The sequence below is a fragment of the Diprion similis genome, chromosome 2, assembly GCF_021155765.1.
Source record: "Diprion similis isolate iyDipSimi1 chromosome 2, iyDipSimi1.1, whole genome shotgun sequence".
Lineage (NCBI taxonomy): Eukaryota > Metazoa > Arthropoda > Insecta > Hymenoptera > Diprionidae > Diprion > Diprion similis.
In genome coordinates, this window is record NC_060106.1 from 9,785,080 (window position 1) to 9,803,800 (window position 18,721).

At 45.2% G+C, this 18,721-nt stretch overlaps 1 protein-coding gene across 1 annotated transcript in view; it reads left to right on the forward strand.

Moving 5' to 3' along the window:
• The window catches only part of LOC124416664 (protein downstream neighbor of son homolog), a 40,730-nt gene continuing 22,009 nt past the window's right edge, over positions 1 to 18,721 (forward strand). Inside the window, exons 1-2 of the mRNA XM_046897932.1 lie at positions 1 to 109; positions 12,454 to 12,494. Coding sequence (XP_046753888.1) covers positions 50 to 109; positions 12,454 to 12,494 — 101 coding nt within the window. The 5' untranslated portion in view covers positions 1 to 49. The remainder of the gene's footprint in view (positions 110 to 12,453; positions 12,495 to 18,721) is intronic.

Consider the following 18,721-nt stretch of genomic DNA (forward strand, 5'->3'; position numbering starts at 1 on the left):
AACGGCGCTCTTGAAAGTCAGACGAGACCGCGTCGCGGGATATATTCAAATGATAATTGGTACAAATGCAACGAGGAACAATACCCACGCAATAGAGAACAGAAAGCGGGTGAGTCGCGTTCCGGGGCTTTGATTTCTTCTCTCCCTTTGGGTGAAGGAAGAGAAAGAGGAAAAGAGGAGGGCGACGACGAGGCAGAGAGGCAGAGAGGAAGAGATACAGATGGAGGAGAGAGAGAGAGAGAGACAGAGAGAGAAAGAGAGGAGGGAAGACCGTGGAGAGTGAACGATATTTACATGCGATTTGCATACTAGTTGATCCCTATTGCTTCCATCTCCAACCACCCTCGCCTTCCTCCTCTCGACCTCTCCTTGCGCACACCGAACCTATATCTGCGGCAGCCGCCTTCAGCTTCGCCCTCGTCCTCGTCCTCGTTCTCGGCGTCATCCCCGTCTCGAAGCTCTCGTCCCTCCGCCTCCCCGCGACTCGTTACCGCAGTATTTCAACACTTTTATTAATATTTGCTCGAAACGGTTCTTTGTTTCTCGTTAGCCGCCCCCGAGGGTCGGGACCCCGCGACTTCTTCAACGCCCGGGATGAAAGAGGACGTCTTCTTCATGATCAGCAGACGCTGCACACCTCGGCTGCGGAATAATTTATCCCGATAGCGAGATTCTACACGCGGATAAATCGCACTCTCGAAACCATGAGGGTCAATCAGAGGGTTTTCACCTGCAGCGTGAAATTTTCAAATCATGCGTACACGTCTTTACCTCATACCTCATACCTTGTACCTTACCCTCGTGTTATAACACGTGTCGCCGGGCGACGAGAACGAAAATGGAAGCTGCGTTTACGAGCGCCTCTCGCGCTTAAAATTATTAACGAGGTAGTCGATTTGCCTAACGAGGTACTTTCGGCCTACTCTTAAATTTACGGCGTAAAGATCTTCTTGCGCACCGCGAGTCCGAGATTTTTCCCTCCTTTTCTTTCCTGCATTTGTTTCGTCGGTTTCTCTTTTCCATTTGTTAGTTTATTTATTTATTCCCTGTTTCTTTTTACTTACTATTCAGGATCCTAGCTCGTCTAAAATGTATTCAAACACAGCCCGGAAAAATATTAGACACTGCGGGTAAACCGGAAGCCGAACGAATAGTTAATTATTTTTTTTTATTCATTCTCCTTATGATCTACACCTCATTTTTGCCGAATCGAAAGACGTTACAAAACGACAAGTAGATTCACGCTACACAGCTGAATAAGTCTTACGCCAAACTGTTTACATAATAATCCATTTGTATTTTTATCGATCTCTAACTTGATCTTTATCTTTGATCGTTTATTCCTCACATCCGTGACGTATTTCAGTAGCGGGTGTCTTTTTTTCCTCTTTCCTCTTTCTCATATATTCACATAAGTTCTGACACTTTACGCCGCGTGTTACGTGTCCGATAATATTATGATGTTTCATGTCTCCCTTAACTCTTATTTTATACGACGCGTCGTGTCTCGCACTTTGCATTCCCATTTCCCTATCAATTCACCCTCCATCATTGACGTGTATTTAAAATTAGCCGACTCGTCGCTTTCCTCATATTTTTTAATAACGCAGAACTGAGATGAATAAATTAAATCGCATCGCCTCGCGTTTGTCCACCTTCGTACAACTGTGCATCAAAGAGAAATGAGCTCTTCATAAAAATTCGATAAAATTTCCAGGTCCTGCCTGACTGCCGCCGCGCCGCGGTAACCAATTAGTACAAACCAAACGGGTTTTCTTATTTTCTTCAGGCTCGGTTGATTTATTTCCCCCACGGCTTTGTCCAATCCCTTCATTATCGCTCACCGATGCAACGAGACGGAGACAACAAAGTCAAAAACAGTCGAGGAGGTGCAGCTTTCATTAGTGATACCGCGGCACAAAGGTTTCATTTCATAAACTAGAGTCGCTTAGCATAGTGGGTGGAGTTTTGTGGAATTGGCTGGTAGCACTGCAGTGCGGGGTATCGGAGTATAAAACTTCTCGAGGTTCCACGGGAGCTCTCTTCGAGTTTGGGCAAGGATCCACAGGACCTGCAGCATCCTTGGCCGCTACAGTTTACGCACGACTAACTCCTCGGCTGCTTTTTCCCCCGCGTCTTAATTATCCCGGCTAATTTGGTCCGTGGCGAGATAGGAAAACAAAACGCTTTTACTTCCCTTCGTCTTAGTTGCCTATATATATATATATACATATATAGATATGTATACCAAACAAGCCCACTACATTTATACGACCTGATTACGCCAGCTGCCAACTGTTAAGACCGAATCAGCGAACCGAAAACGCGAAGACATAAACTTCCGCTTCTTATCTATCAATGCGCGGATCGTGGAGTTTCGATTTTGCCGGGAGACGAAGAGCCGGAATTGACGTAAATTATGGCATTCCTGAGTAAGCCTGCAGGCTCGGGGGTACAAGAGAAAAATCTGATGCTCGCGCTGCATTACTGCACAGGGCTCACGATCACCGATCTGGATCACCGGCTTATACCTACCTCGGGATACACGAGAGCTGGATCGAGGCGATGCGATCGATTCAGAGATTCACGGAGGCGATAGGATTCGGCATATTTACTTTTCGAAGCGCTGCAGGGTGAGCTGGAAGTCGCCGTGACGAGTCCGGGTGTCAATCGGCTATGCAGCTTCCGGTTTTCGCTAGGAACCAGGTCCAAGACTCGGTTCATCCGGAGCATCCTCGACGATGATGAGGGGACGATGCTTCGCCGCAGAACGAAGCTGAAGCCTCCAAGTTCCGATTGATATCTGGGCCCGTGCCAAGAGGGCGAAGCACACTGTCTAATTAACTCCGTGACTGGATGACCCCACGGAACCCTCTTCTTTACCCTTCAGGCCCCGTCCGGCAGCGTCAGGCCCGCTCTTCTCGCTCCGCGCGTATCTAGACTCACACCGAGATTCCTCGAGCATACAGCAGCGGTGTCTTAATGGACACACACGCCCCGCTACTCTCTGCACGACACGCTACCTGGATAAAGACATCATCGTGCTCGTGGTCGAAAGTTCGCTCTGGTACAGTCGGTGGTTGTGATATCAACCGGTCGAAGATTTTTATGAAGGAAAGATCGAGCGACCTGCAAAGGATCGCTGAAATTTTCCGCAGAATTTATACCGCGGGTTTTTCATCGCGAGAAATCTTCGCGGAACCGGAAATTCGACGCTTCGACGGCTGCCAAAGACTCCTCAGAGGAAAGCTCGGTGCAAGGAGTGTACCGGCCGATACAAGATTTCGCCGATATCCACACGGGGTCAGAGCGCCACGGATGGACGACGGACGCGTCGCGGCGCCTGGTGCTCGTGGTGTTTCGTTAATTAAAACGAACGGACGGAACGACCGACGGATGGAGCGACGACGAGCCACCGAGTGAATCAGCGGGTTAATTTTATGCGGGTGTCGAACGACGGCCTGGCTTTCCCATTACGGGCGGCGGTCCATCCATCAGACCCGGGATACAGCAAATGATGTTGCGGACTTGCCGAACAGGACTTGTTTTTGCAAAAATCAACCCGCTGGCGTATAAGCTGCGTGTACAATCCATCTACAACATTTCGAGTAATCGGCTTGCTATTTCAAATCGGCGTGATTTCTTTGGAGGGATGACTATGCGTTTCTAGCTTGCAGCCTGCCGAACGTAAAGTGGTTGCGTCATTCGTTCGTAACTTCGTTCACTTGAAGTTGCAACATTTCTCTGCGACTTCTAAAGTGTTAGGATTCCTTGGGACAGGAATTCTAACTATGATAGAGCAACATTCAGAAAAAAAAGTTCGGATGGAGCGAAATTGCGACAAGAAAAATTTCGATAGGGTGAAATTCTACAAATAAAAACATACTCAAACAGCGTAGTTTGCTCAACGAGTGGATGTAAAAAAGCAGAAAAACCAAAAATTAGAATTACCAGAATTCCGAACGTAAAAATATCGAAAATCCAATAGAAAGAAAGATCAATGTGAAAATTTCACCAAACCAGAAATTCACAGAACTGAACATCTTTTCGATCATTGGAAATTCCGATGTTTCAGTTTTTTAACTTTTTTCATTTTCGCACTCTGGAAACTTTGACTTGTCGGAGTTATGTTCTTTCGGCATTTCGTCCCTTCGGAACTTTGCACTTTCAGAACTCTGAGCGTCGAGTCTTGGACGATTATCAACTTTTATGTTTCGTCAAAGTTTTAGTTCTTTACTTCAAGTATCTCCACGAAAAAATGCGGAATTTGGTGCTTTCGAAACTTTTCAAATCCGAAATTTCAAGCCACCCCAATGCCTGGTCTAGAATCCTAAAACATCACGTCGAATAGTCCGAACTGTACCTACAATAAGAATACGCGCATCGCTCGGATTTAGTCGGTAACTTAATTCCGGTAATCAAGAGTAATTCTGGCAATCTGCGAATTATACAACGAGAGAGATTATACGCGGTGGATATTTTTTATTCGCCGTAACGTTCGCCCTGCGCAGCTGAAGAACCCGGCGTATAACGTCTGCAGCGTGGCGGTTTTTACGAGAATAAGAAGCGACGGCGTCGCGACGTCGTCGTCGAGTAATAGTTATTAATCTGTGTTTTTATCGCGGTCCATATCCAGCCTGGCCACCGTGTATCTCCTCGGAGCCGCGGATGGCCGCCCTCTAATTCACAACAATTTAATGCCCCGCGAAACATTGATACAGTGTTTATGGCCGTGGGCTTCGTTGAATCCTCAAGAAGGAAGGGCCGGAGGTTGCAGCGACTGGCTGTGACTAGACGACCCGTTTTATCTCGCGGGTTCGCTTATCTGGAAGATCTGAATCTGACCGAACCGTTTCCGGGCTTAGGTTTGATAGACACTCGAGGACGTCGTGTCGCCTCGTCGACGCGGTGCTTTCACTCGAGATAAAAAGATAAGAAAGCGTTCTCCTGCAAAAGATGCCGTTAGCGTGACACGATTTGACGAGAAATTGAACGGGAAATCGTGGCGCCCGATTAGTTAAAACCAAGACGAAAGAATAGGGAGCGAATCGAAGCAAATGTATGCAGTTATTCCGGGGATAATTGGGTGTGATAAAGTGCAGGCGGTAAACGCAGGCGAGGCGATAATAAAGCAAACGAGCGAAATTATTGTAATTTTTGTATCTCGGTATTCACATAATGCGGCGAACCGCGGAGTCCCTGAAGACAAGTGAGTTAACGTCTCGGAGAGAGAAGCGAGCAGCGAGAGTTCGCGCGATTCGCTGAATCGCTCATTTTACTTCACGCTTAAGAAGTTATGTATAATTTTCATTTTCATTTTGTTTGCGAATATTTGCATGTAAAATATACTCGGAGAGATCCGCCGTTCTGAGATATTATGAGCCCATGCAGCGTCCGTTTTACCGCAACCAGCAATTCCAACGAATTATAATTCCGGCTTGCGATTCTTCTAGCTCAGAGTCTCTCACTCTCTCTCTCTCTCTCTCACTTGCAATATCTTTCTTTCATGGTGTTCCTCCGAGAATTTTTCCCGCACCAATTCGTACTCTGGTTAAGCTCGGCAATCGTCACGAAATCGTTGCAGGTAGCAACTTTCTGGTCGTTGCATGTTATCGCGCATTACGCTTAACGTGTGTAAACGAACAATGGTGAGAAACTTTGAACACGTAATTATGGTGTATCAGTGCGCCCAGTGATTCACAGCTGTGAAATAAACGCGTAACTCGCATCTAAGTTTCGCCTTCGCTGGCGAGAAGTTTCCGAGTTTCAAATTAATTAAGGCACAATTGCACGGATCAATGGTTCACCAAATTTCATACCAGATAAATCTAGCCGAGTGAAAGTATATAACAAGAAATAGAAAGCAGACGACAGGAAATCTTGAGAAATCGTAAAGTGCTATTTTTGCTGCTGGCCAGCCAATTAGCACTCACACGGTCCTAAAGTGTTTTAAAACTGAATTCCTCAAGTACATATATAATATGTATGCATTCGTATATGTAACACTTTTGATTTCTCGTCTCATTAGCTCTTGAAAAGTATCAAAACCCCGCAGGCTGTGTGTCGAAGAAGGAATTTTACCGAACTGAAATTCGAGCGCCTCCCGCACCCTGCGTAGAAAAACACGCGAGATATTTTCACTACAGTTTAGGGTACAGCTCGTTGAACACAAGGCAAAGGTCAGCGTGGCAAACATTTTGTCACGCACTCGCAAGCATCCCGTTCAACGTTGCGTGAATTTTCGCGCAGGGGAGCGTACGTTTCGTATGCGTGCGTGTGTGTCTACGTCGAGTCTGCGTAGGTACCATTCCACCTGAAACAACAAGCCATTTTCAGATCATGCTCGAAGCATCCTCTATCAAACGGTGCGGAAATGTTGATCCAAGAGTGGTTTTTTCCCTTCACTTTACATCGAGTCCTCCAGTTTTTATTCCTTCCATTTCATAGGTATGGCCTGAAAATACATTACACTCGCTATTAGGATACGTCGATGGTTTTTGCTGGGAGGAAATTGTACCTAAACCTTATTCAAATCAACGGACAATTGTTCTCGCCTAGATCCTTTCTTCCAGCATCGAATGAACGCCGAATCTGTTTAGCACGCAACGCGTTTCTCCAATTAAACTCCGGACCCTGCGGTAGTGAGACAGGATGCTGCCTCCTATCTGCTACCGCAAAAACCAACGGCAGAGTCTCGCCCAATTGGTTCGTTTGACCAACCGTCTATATCTACCGCTTATATACGCAGATATATGTTTGAGAGAACCAAAAATTTGTCGATTACGCGAAAGAAGTAATCATCGTTTAATTAGCTCGATAAGTAGTATCGTAGGAAAATCCTATTCATCGTTATTGATTGAGGGATGACATTGGATTTGAGGGTCAGTGGGTTTGGAGACGTCATGCAATATGCATAGGTATTTACATAATGTATTTGGACGTGATACGATACTTTAAATTTTAAATCATCCAGTTTGACACGATTATACATTTTTTTTATCACTCAGCAAATCGGCGCTAGCTAGACGATCAGCGGTCGCGAATTTGAATCAGAACTCTTGCTAACATTCGATCACAGGGTTGAACGAACGATCGTATCGCTGAATTTAGTAACGACTTAGATTCAATCTTCAGCTATATTATTCTTCAACACTATATTGTCGAATCTAAAAGGAAATAAAATTTTTTCACTGTTCAGAAGAAATAACTTTACTTTTTTATTATACTGACGAATTAGCGATAAAATTATAATATATTTCTTATTCATCAAGATGTTCAAATGCTATGAAAAAATATTTTATACACTTGTAAGAAAAATGAAATGAAATTAAATAATCCCAACAGCAAAAAAATGTTTAACGTTATCGATTCCCGATTAAATTGCAGATTCGGAGATCGAACGGATATCAGGCAGGTGTACACTTCAGCGAGTCGATAATCACCTGGTCTGAGATACACGCGTGGTTTTTGGTGTAAGACGCAACGCAACACTCCGTCGCTAAAATTGAATCGAGACTGCAGCGATCGACTCACTGTTATCCCGAGGAGTCCCTTTGCTCGAGGATGAGACGTCCAAGTTCCGTCGAGGAATGCGATCCTGCGATCCGTCCCCAAACCGGGCTCGTGGCAGCAGCCGGTGCTCGCTAAGGTGGACCACACACGCGCAATTTTGAAACTTCGAATCGAACGTGGGGATGGAAGCCAAAGAGAACATTCACGGGGCCTTATTTATGTCCCAATGGACATTCCCGACCTCCGGTTTTTATTACTACCTAACGGATGACGTCGCGCGAGTCTCGACGAAGGCGAATCCGGCGAATCTTGATAATGCCCGGCATCTCGCAGGCTCTCGCAATGTCCTCGCTCGTTTCTGCATCGCTAAAATGCTCGAGAAATCCGAAATTCGATTAATACATCAGCCTCGAGTTGGCTCGGCAAAACCGCAGCCTTTTCCTTCGGTGGTGGATATCGGTAGCATGGGTGTCAAAAAAACGTCACCGCGCTATCCATCTCGCTAATTATCTCAAGTAGAGAACCAGTACTCTGAAATAGAATCTGCACAATCGATGACGGGAAATTTGGCAAAAATCTAATCACTGAGTCATCCGTGATCTTAGGTAAATTTCTCGGTTGATTCGAATAAAAAATATCACTGACACACGACAGTCATCGTTACTCACGTATTACTTTCTTTCGAAAAATGATTTCTTTCCAAATACCTAACTGCCATTTTTTTATTTATTTATTTGTCTCAAAAAATAGTTCTAAACGAAAAATGTCGCAAAAGCAGTCGAGTGTGCATCGCGGAGTAAATTTTGAGGCCCAAAAGTAAAGGTGATTGTAGATTATTACACCATGTATAACAGTGACAGTTGGCTGCCGGCTTTAGGGTCGAGTGAAGCGACCGCAATCTGAAGTGAAATCAGACCGGATTAGATTAGGCTGAAATCGCGTAAAAATCATGGAGCGGTAAGTGTGTAGTTTTGTATTGACGTACCCGTGGGCAAAGGACGCTATTGTGGGTGCGTGTAACGCGGGAGCTCGAAGGAGGGTTTTGGGACCTGCACGTGTGGGATGCACGTTCAAAATGGGAATCGCGGCGCTATCCCAGTGTGGGTAGAGTAATATGCAAAGTAGATCAGAATTCAGGGGCGCGTGGTCAGGGGGTTCGGGGAGGCATACGCGGCCCAAGGGGTGATTAGCGGCACAAAAGCCGACGCCGCTACAAATGGAACCAAATTGGTAGAAAATTGATAATCAACCACCAATATCAACCTCCGAAAGCTCGCTGAGCGAGACGAAGACAGCGCTACGCGGATCACGTGTTCAAAACCTAGGATTCGAGGGTGGTGCGGACCTCGGTACCCGTATTCAAATTCAATCCGGAAAACAGGGTCGCCTCTGACGTACGTGGCACATATTTATCACACCGTATTACGCGTTAGACACGAGTCGTTGTCTCTGCCTCGTTCGGATCATGCTGACGGCTCTATTAATCGTCCCGGAGAATATTCAAGGGGGGTGCTGGTCAGCGTTTAGACTGGCCGTTACATCCAACCACCGAAAATCCGAATGGTCAAGACCCAGAATGACGAAAGCTCCGAATGTTTGAGACCAAGAATGGTTAAAACCCAGAGTGATCAAAATGCCAAATAGTCAAGACCCAAAACGGTAAAAACTCCGTCACTGACTCTAAGGTGACTAACTTTCCCACATGCCAGTGAATCGTTAACCGCATATTGTGAGAAGCTGCTTGGAAAAGTTCTGGGTTTTGGGCACTAGAATTTCGATCACGAAGAGTTTCGATCACTTGATATAACACCAACACATATTCAAGGATTCAAAATAACATCGGCTGATTGCAGGTAACGCGCAACCAGGTTCGACGGTTCCGATTTCGAGCACCGCCCGTGATGGGGATGAATTACACACCCTTGACAAAGTGGATTCAGCGAGAGAGTTATTAAAATGTAAATAGGAAATCGACGACTGGGAACCTCGCAACGTGACCTTAATGGTCACCCAGACAAAATCATATTCTACAGACTCAGATTGTAATCTCAATCCTTGAACGTTTAAATTTTTCTCCCCTTATCCGAACGTTTCGTTGACATAATTTGCGGGGCATGTAACAAACGACAGAAACTTTCTAGAACACCCGTCGCGTCTCGGCGATGCTACACACGCACGGTTTGCGGTAAATGGTCATTGTAAACGACGCTGTGTACCTCGTGTTATATCGGGTCCTGGAACCCTCGGGTGTGTGATAACGTCAGTTGAAAAATCCAGGCGATGAAACATCGTCGGTCGTTGTAACCACGCGGAGCTCCGGGGGTCCGGGAATGTCGTGTACCCGACCCGAGCCCCGCTGCACCATGCGTCATCCCCGCAGAAGAAAACTCGTGTTTTGGCTAATTGTTCCATTGGTTTTTTGCACGCCAATTTTCGGTGGTGATGAACTAATTTTTCTCTCTCTCTCTCTCTCTCTCTCTCTCTCTCTCTCTCTCTCCCTCTTCTTCCGTTCTGTTTGTTTTCCTCGCACGAGGGTGAGCAGTGGGACCGAAAATTGAATCTCGGTGATCGCGAATCATCGCTTTCCAAAATCATCGCCGAGTTCCTACCGCGGATGGGTCGAGGGTCCGCGGATTCGGTTTCCGATGAGTGTGGGTGACGAATCGGGGCGTTGGTGTGAGTGGACCACGGCGTAGGTGTATGATACGGTATGTTACGATTTGCATTGCAAATCCCACCCCGCCCATCTTCGGGTGAGCCCGGGGTGTGTTACGCCCGCGCTAAGGGTGAGTCAGAAATCGCGCGAACCCCACGGCGCGGATCAACGAACCTACTTCTCCTCGTCCTCTACGCCGTCGACACCTCCTCGAGCTCGTGTCGTCCTCTTTTCCGAAATCGAGAACGCGGAACGAGGACCGAGTCGAGAATCGTCACGCTTTTCAAACGCATAATTTTTCCGCCTCCCTTCTCTTGCCGGCCAGATATAAATGTATATGTATATGGGGCGTTCCAAGCTGTCTCGAGTTCGCCGTAAACCTCGATATTTTTAATTTTATCTTATTCTTTTAATATATGTAGGTATGTAGTAAAATTTTAGAATGGAAAATGATTTACACAGTTTCTAATTTAAAAAAATCGCTTCTTTTACAATTAATCGGTTTAGTTTTGACGAAATTTGTACAGTCATATTCTTCATGAAACGATCAGAAAAGTTCAACCCGAAGAGAAGATCAGCGTGAATTTAGGTTTAATGACGCGAACAATAGAAATCAAAAATGAAATTCGGTTTAAAAGTTGAACGGAAATAGAATAGAAAGAAAATCTTTGGCATTGGAATTTTTTGAACCGAGTTCAAGTATCGATAAAGAATTTCTTACAGTTAATCTAATTTTGTTCCTCTTATGTTTTAAATTTATGAAAAATGACTATGGCTCTAGTGGTTTCGCTGATCGAGTGAATACTTGAAGAACGCTACCTTTTATTTATAAGTTTGTAAGTTAATTGTTTTTTAAACGCCTCGACGATACAAGCACTAAAAATAAGAGGAGTGTAAAATTGAATATTGTGAAGGCTTGGAATACACCATATATGGAAACCGAAAGGCGTCCATGGTCACGTTCAATTTGCAGTGAGAACGCAGAGAAGAGACTAGAAGAGAAGAGAAGAGAAGAGATGAGAGAGAAGGGGAACTAAATGAAGACGGTATTTTTGTGGTTCGTTAAAAATCGAGGGTTGGGGAGCAGATTTTCCTGATTCGAAACGACGAAGAAGGTGTATTTTGGGCGGGCGGGTATTTGTTTACATGTTCTTTACTTCGAGACTCCCGTGCAGGATTATCGAATCCAGTGCGTCGAGTACTGCAGAATTCAGCAGCATTGAATATCGGGGGGAATGATTTCGAGCCTAAAGTAAATAGATTCAAGGCTCGTTTCTGCGGATGAGGGTTGGGGGTCAATCCGTCATTAGAAATTCCACGTAATCATATTCGAGCAAATAATTCGTTAGGTTCATTCTGCGGTCTGTTCGTTAGTGTAATTAAAATAAATTCAAATGACTTTCTTGTTCTCCCGTCCGTCTTACTTTCCCGGCGTCCCTCGCATCCCTCTAGACTCCTCCCCAGATTCCTTTCTGTCCGTCTCCCGGTCGTCGAACGCCGTCTGACGTCCTGCCGCCGCCACCGCTCGACGCTCGAGCTTCAGACTTCCTTCTCAAATCCGTTGATTAGTGCAAAAATCCGCTTACAAATTAAATAAACTCCCCTGAAAAACACCGAAGACTCCTGTATAAACGACGCGTCCGCTGCATCAGGACGAAACTACACAGTGACTCGAGCTGCGAGCTAGGAAGCCCCCTTTAATATCTTAAGTGAGCCTGATGCTGGGGGCAAAAAATAAAGTTTGCCAGACGAGGAGACGGAGGCTGCCGCTCCGGAAAGAAACACAAACACCGAATTAAAATACGAAGTGGAAAAGAAAGGCGGCTTTGCGAAGAATGCACGCATCCTGCACCGCGGTTTTCGGAGTCCTCGAAATCTTTTACAGATAAACAATAAGTGTGCAAATTGTGACGTGAAGTAATACATTCGTCTCAACTTTTTTTCTTTTTTTTTTTTTTGCAAGCATGAGAGCCATTCCAGGCGAAGACGTTACAATTTTGATAAAAAATCTTTTCCCGTCTCGAGTGAGGCGGTTAATTACATCGCGAAGTCGAAATGAGCGAGACTTGTAAGAGGGATGGGGGGTGGATCCATTTGTCGGAATAGCCGATGTTAAAGGGGAGGAGGAGGGCGACGACGAAAGGTGGAGAATAAAAGAAACTCGAGGCAGTGGTTTTCTTAATGAGAAGTACAGAGTAAAGCTTTCTTTGGATTTGCTTTGAATCCGTTCGAATTGGCGGCGTCCCGTGTAGCCGAGTTTACCTTTTTCCTTTCTTTTTTTACAGGCTTCTTCACGGGGGCGGTCGCACGTTGAAATGCTTCTTGTGTAAGTAAAAATCTAAAGTGACTACCGACATCTAAGTTTTAATTAGTTTATCTTAGCCGCGTGGCCATTGAATATTTATAAGCTCCCCGCGGTCGCGCGGTTGGGGCGTTCTGCAAACCTGCAGCAGAATGAAGTATAAAGGGATGATATCCTCTGGTTCTGCTATCCCAACACCCGGTGACAAGCCCCAGGATTCATCGGGCGACAAAAATCCTAAAAAAAAATTCATCTCTCTCTTCGCGTATCACAGCAGCAATTACGTGTCGATTGTTTTCCGCCACGAACTTGATTTCGCGAAAAATAACCGAAATTGTATAAAAGTTTCATCAGGAAAATTGCAGTCCTTTCACTGTACTCGGGCCAGAGAGAAGAGAAGCGGACGATCAAGAATGGGCGACGGAGAAGAGAGGGTTGGATCGAGGAAAGGGGCCTGAAGTAAAGTGACAAATTTATGTTGGCCAGAAAGACCTCTGCATGGCCGCATAACTTATACGCCAGAGGGTTGCGGGGGGGGGGGGGGGGGGGGGTAGGAGAGACCGGCTTGAGTCGCGGGAGTATCGCACGAAACAAAAACAGACAAAACGAAACCGAAACACGAAAAAGGGGAAAACCAGGAAGCGGAAGAATCTATAAGTCCATAAATCTGCGCCTCGACTATGAAGGGGGGAAGGGGGTCGGTGTATGAGCCGCTGGATCGGATCAGAGAGCGGAATTTATATGCGTGCGTCCTAAAAACCTCGAGCACGAAGCAGGTCGCGAGTCCCGCCGTGCAGCTAAGATATACGAGGATTAAGACGACGTTGAGGATGTCGCTGGACTCCAGCCAGAAATCCGGAATCCATCGGATCCTACCGAAGTCAGCGGCATGCTTGCGTTTTGTTAGACCATCTCTCGAGGTGCCATCGTAATATATGTGAGTGAAAAAGTTAATCGAGTCGTATTCGATAGCGAAAAATTGGATATTAATTTGACGGTGGTAATCGTTGCAACGTAAAAGTCGAGTAGAAAAGGGTAACGAGGTTGAAGTTATTGACAGTATTGTAACGAAGCATTGGTAAAAAAAACGTCGTGTGGCAACCGTAGAATGAACAGTTTAAAGAAGTTGACGATGAGTTTTGAAAATATGGCTATAATGTGTTCAGCTTCGTTATCGTCGAACGAATCTCAGAGAATTCTTAAGTTGTGAAGTGGCGAGTTTTACTGAGATTGCATCGTTACAGTAACGTTACTAACCTCAATTTTGTAGAAGGTACAAGTGCGTGTGATTGTGAAATAATGATCACAAACGAGGGTTTGGCTGTTGAAAATTGAAATCACTATGGAAAGCACGCGAGACGGTATCTAACCCGTAATTACTAATCGTGACAATTCGAAAATCGCGAAACCAGGGTTTAACGACGATAAGTGAGAAGCTCTGTTATAAACGACAGCTAATGAGCTTTTCAATTAACGGCGCTTTCCATCCAAAGTACGTCGAAACGGCAAGCCTCGCGTACATATTCTCACAATCAGATCTTGCGTATCTAGTCGCAATATTATCGCTGGAATTTCACTCGCAAATTCGATTAAAAGGGGAAGAAAATTGCAGAAAAAGTGAAAAATGGAGGGATGTCAATTTTTGTGTTTCTCTTTTTGAGACGCACTCGACGATCGTTTGGGTCGTTTTTACTTTCCAATCTTCTTTTTCGCCATCTACGAGCTGTTGCAATAAAAAACAAGCCTAGAGGGATGAAAATCCGCAACAGTAACACTTGGCTGTAGCACAGAAAACGAAGTGAGATACTATTAGCTCTAATCCCTGCAAACAGGACCGCGGTTGAAATTTGAGGGGTTCCTTTGACGAGGCAGATCGAGTGTACAAACAGAGCTATGTTTGCATTCAAAACATATACAGAGTGTATAGGTATAACTACCCGGCGCACACGCGGCACCCCGAAAGACGGGGATGGCCGTAACCGCGTTGGCCATCGTTGCACGCCCCTTCTTGATTGCAACATCCCTGCTTCGTACAGCTGACGCAACGTTCACGTTAAAAAGAAAATCCCGAAATTAATCCAGACAACCTGATCGTTGTATAGAGCAGGAGATGAGGAAAGTGAGATTCTGAGTGCAGTTGAAGACCGGCGATAAATGGAAAAAAAATAATATTGAATTTTCAAAAATGGAATGATCCATTGAGAAACGACTTTATTTAGTGTTAACAAACGTACATTTCAAAATGGCGAAATAAATGTTTCGTTATTATTATCAAATTTTAGTTGAGCCAAATATCGTTTGTTAATTATTAGATCATTATTTGGCTCGATTAAAATTTCATAATAATAACAAAACATATATTTCGCCATATCCAAATATACGTTTGTTCGCAGTGTACAAACTCTTTTCTCGGTGGATCTGTTTCATAGAATTTCAAAATGTATACAAAGCTCAAAGTAAAACCTACGTAGAGAGTTGAAACATGAAATCGTCAAAATTCAGATTCTAAATTTTAGTTTTCTGTGTTAGATATCGACTTTCTACGTTTTAAAACATTTGTAACACAGAGTTTCGATTATTAGATGATTCGACATTGCAATCCTTCCATTTTCTTATTTTTCCACATTTTTATCCCCACCCTTCTAGCTTATATACTTCATATTATTCTATACTTAACTTTCTACATTTAGACTTGTTTTGTATATTCAGTCATTCTGCACTTTAAATTGCAATAAAACAGCTTCTTTCGTGTTTCAAAACTCGATATTGTGACTTATCTATTCTCTGATCCATCAATCTTTTTACCCCGCACCAAAATGGCGGAACTTTTTTGAAACCACGAGGCGAAGGACCTCGCCTCGATGGTTCGAACCAGGCTCGGTGTAAGGGAATACCATATTTTCTTTTAGGATTGGTAAATGTTTGTCGAGGTTTGGAGATAGGTAGTCGCATCGGCCCGTCCGCCGAGGCCTGGATCTTCGACATTTGCATAGCAAGGCCCCCTCGAATGAAAACCGCTCTAATCTGTTTTGATTTATAAAATAAGAGGAGAAGTGGAGAGGTTACGAACCGGGTCGCCTTCTCCCTCGCACCCTCTCTCCTCTCTCTCTCTCTCTCCCTCTGCAGGCCGTTATTAAGCGCAAGGCCGCGATACTTGGCGGGCTCAAAGGTTCGCTTTAATCACTGCGTTCTCACGACTCCAGTCCCCGTTTCCCTCCGACAGGAACCAGGAACCGAGAACCGGGAACCACGCCGGGGACTTTAATTAATGTATTCCACTTCTGAGAGGCGAGCGACGAGCTCGTCGAATGATCCACAAAACGCGCCTCAACTTTCCCCGATTTTCATTCCTTGGCAATCTGTTCCAACCCCGATATTTTCTTACTCGCCACTACAATAGTTTCCTCCGTTCGCAAGATCCGCAGTTTTTAACACACATCGTAAATTTCCATATCACCGCTGGTGCGTGAGGGTGTGTGTAAATTGTAATTCGACATTAATCCTCTCTTTCGACAGGCCGGAAGCTGATAATTCGTCGACGGATCGGAAAATGAAAGGAAGAAGAAGAATAAGTATAAGAAAGAAGAAAGTAAAAAATGACGATTGAAAGAAAATGGCGAATCCGAAGCGGAATGTAAGTTCCCGCGGTGGGTATTCTTTCCCCTCAGAGGAGCTTGCGCAAGCTTCCGAAAGAATCCGAATAACACAAAGCAACGGATGACCGCGGGCGGAGGAAAATGGCGTCGGATTCTCCTGCAGTGAAAATAAATTCCTCGAATCAGGAGAATAAATTCCAACGGGGGCAAGAATAATCAGCTTCTGGACCAATGAAAAGTCGATCATCGCCGACCGCGGTTCAACGCAAGGTGCGGTATAATATATAATACAGCAGACCGACTAAAACCTCTGCGTACAGTAAGAAAGGAGAGAAAAAGAGAGAGAGAGTGAGAGAGAGAGAGAGAGAGAGAGCTCGGTATACGTGTAATAGAGCGGCGGACGAGGTACGAACGGAACGTATTTTCCAGCACGGAATATCCGTTTTAGCAATGAGCTTATTTTAAGTCGGCCATTCCGGGCCGGCATGCCCGCGGCTCCACCCTACATGCAACTTATAGGCCGGTAATTAATCATTTAGGGAGTAGCCGACGGAACGAAAGAGGGTGAGGAGGGGGTGAGGGGGGGCAGGCAGGAAGGAAACGTGAAATGGCCAGCTAGCCGAGACCAAGATTGCCGCCCCCGCCACCCGTTTACGTGAGTTCTCTCCTTATCGCGATCCACCCCTTCGATATAATGGTCACTGTGACGGCTACAGTCTTCCGACACGCGACGCCGCCGCGCTGCCACGCGGACACGAAGAGCCGGGGAACCGGGAACCGGGAATCGGAATCGGGAACCGGGAGAACCCCCGCGGCTAACGAGCCCCGACGCACTAGCTTCTCCGGACGAGGCGTCGAGGGATGTAACGTCGGCGAGGCAGCTCGGACTCAGGGCAGCGTCGTAGTGGAGGACACACAATTAGCGCCGGGAAACGCGAGGGCCGCCATGTAAGCGTCAGGAGGTGCTAACAAGTGTTCGCCTCGCCCTGGACCCTCCAGACTCCCGGCTCGAGTGCCGTCCCTTGGGCCGCCATTACTGATACCGACGACCTTCGACCCTGCACCTTAACACCCCCCTGCCAGCTTGCGTCGACGCTGATTCTCGTCTGACGACGCGCGACGCGCCCCGCGGCAAGGAGACCATCCTCGCTGAGGGATGTTGCGACATTTTTTTGCCGTTGGATTATTCGCTCGGAGGCCGAAGCCCCGGGGAATTGGCCGTATAATCTGCAGGGTGAATTTCGCGTTTCGATGAATCTACTATAGGTTTTATCGGTACTGGATGTACAAACTTTTTTTTTAGCAAATTTTTTTGGGTGAAATCTCTGAACTCCTGTAGAAGTGGCTCGATTTTCACCCTAAAGAAGTAACGTTTCACTCGACGAAATTGAGGTCTGTGGACGTATGTGTCACCGTTACTGATACCGACGATCTTTGACCCTTTACCTTACATGTAAATACAAACGTGTTTATTAGTATAATGTAATTTTTAGCAAGAACATAGACAGATATAACGAGATCCGTGATATACGCGGCGTACGAATTTCTAATCTAAAATATCAAGCAACCGTAGACCATTTTGATTTCGATCCTGCGCTCCGCTGTTCTCGTGCAGCTGAGCGAGTCATGATCAGTGAAAAAACAAACCGAGCCAGCCGTTTGCTTTTGCTGGCATAAAATTTGTACACGCTCAACGGTACGGAAGTAACCTTCCGTGACGGCGTATAATTCAATTACACAGAAGTTGTGCACTTGGCAAGGCTCAACCCGACGCCTCGCACCCTTCGAGGCGAACCTTGGCTGGCGATTGTCGGAATAATGCGACACCCATTGTCATTCGCGCACGGTTCTTATCACTCGTTTTCTCTTACTTCTTTAATTATGGCAGCACTGAGGAGACACGGCAGTGAAACTCGAAACTTTCGTGATTGACATCAAGGTTTAACCATCGATCTGGCTTCGTAAAATGAAATGGTATTTTGCTGTCTGTTTGGATTGGTCGTATTCGATAAGTTCTCGTGTAGGTGATTGATTCAACTATATATAATATTTTGAGAAAACATGGTGTTCTCCAAAAAAAAACACAAATTGTGTCACTTGTTTGCAGAACGAAAGAGTAAGATGAAAAGAAAATTCATGCATAATAAACATGTTAAAATTATTACTAAGATTGCAGTTTCGTAAATTTTCAGACTTTTTCAATTCAAAATTAATGTTCATCGATACATTGCCTGTTGCAAATAAGTCGGTTGATTTGACATTTATATAGTCATGAGATGATACGTATCTGCAGTACATCTGTGAAATGATTCCAAATTTGTATGTAGCAAAATGAGAATATTCATGATGCGAAGAGCTTACTGAAGAATACCAATTTTTGTATAGGAACTTGATGAATACGACGAATAAAAATGGACCAAAAATGAAGTACTCGTCTCACGTGACTTAATTAATTATACGCTTAAAATTTACAGTAAAATCAAAAAACGTCGACGTTTCACAACCGTGAATCTCTTCAATCGCTTGACTATACAGCACAATCCAAAACACCTGATTGGCCACCTCGCAGAATCGATGGCATCGAAGCGTTGGATAAAACTAGACGCGATACCGGTTCCCCAACTTTCCCGATTAAGGATACCTGAGTGGTTGCGC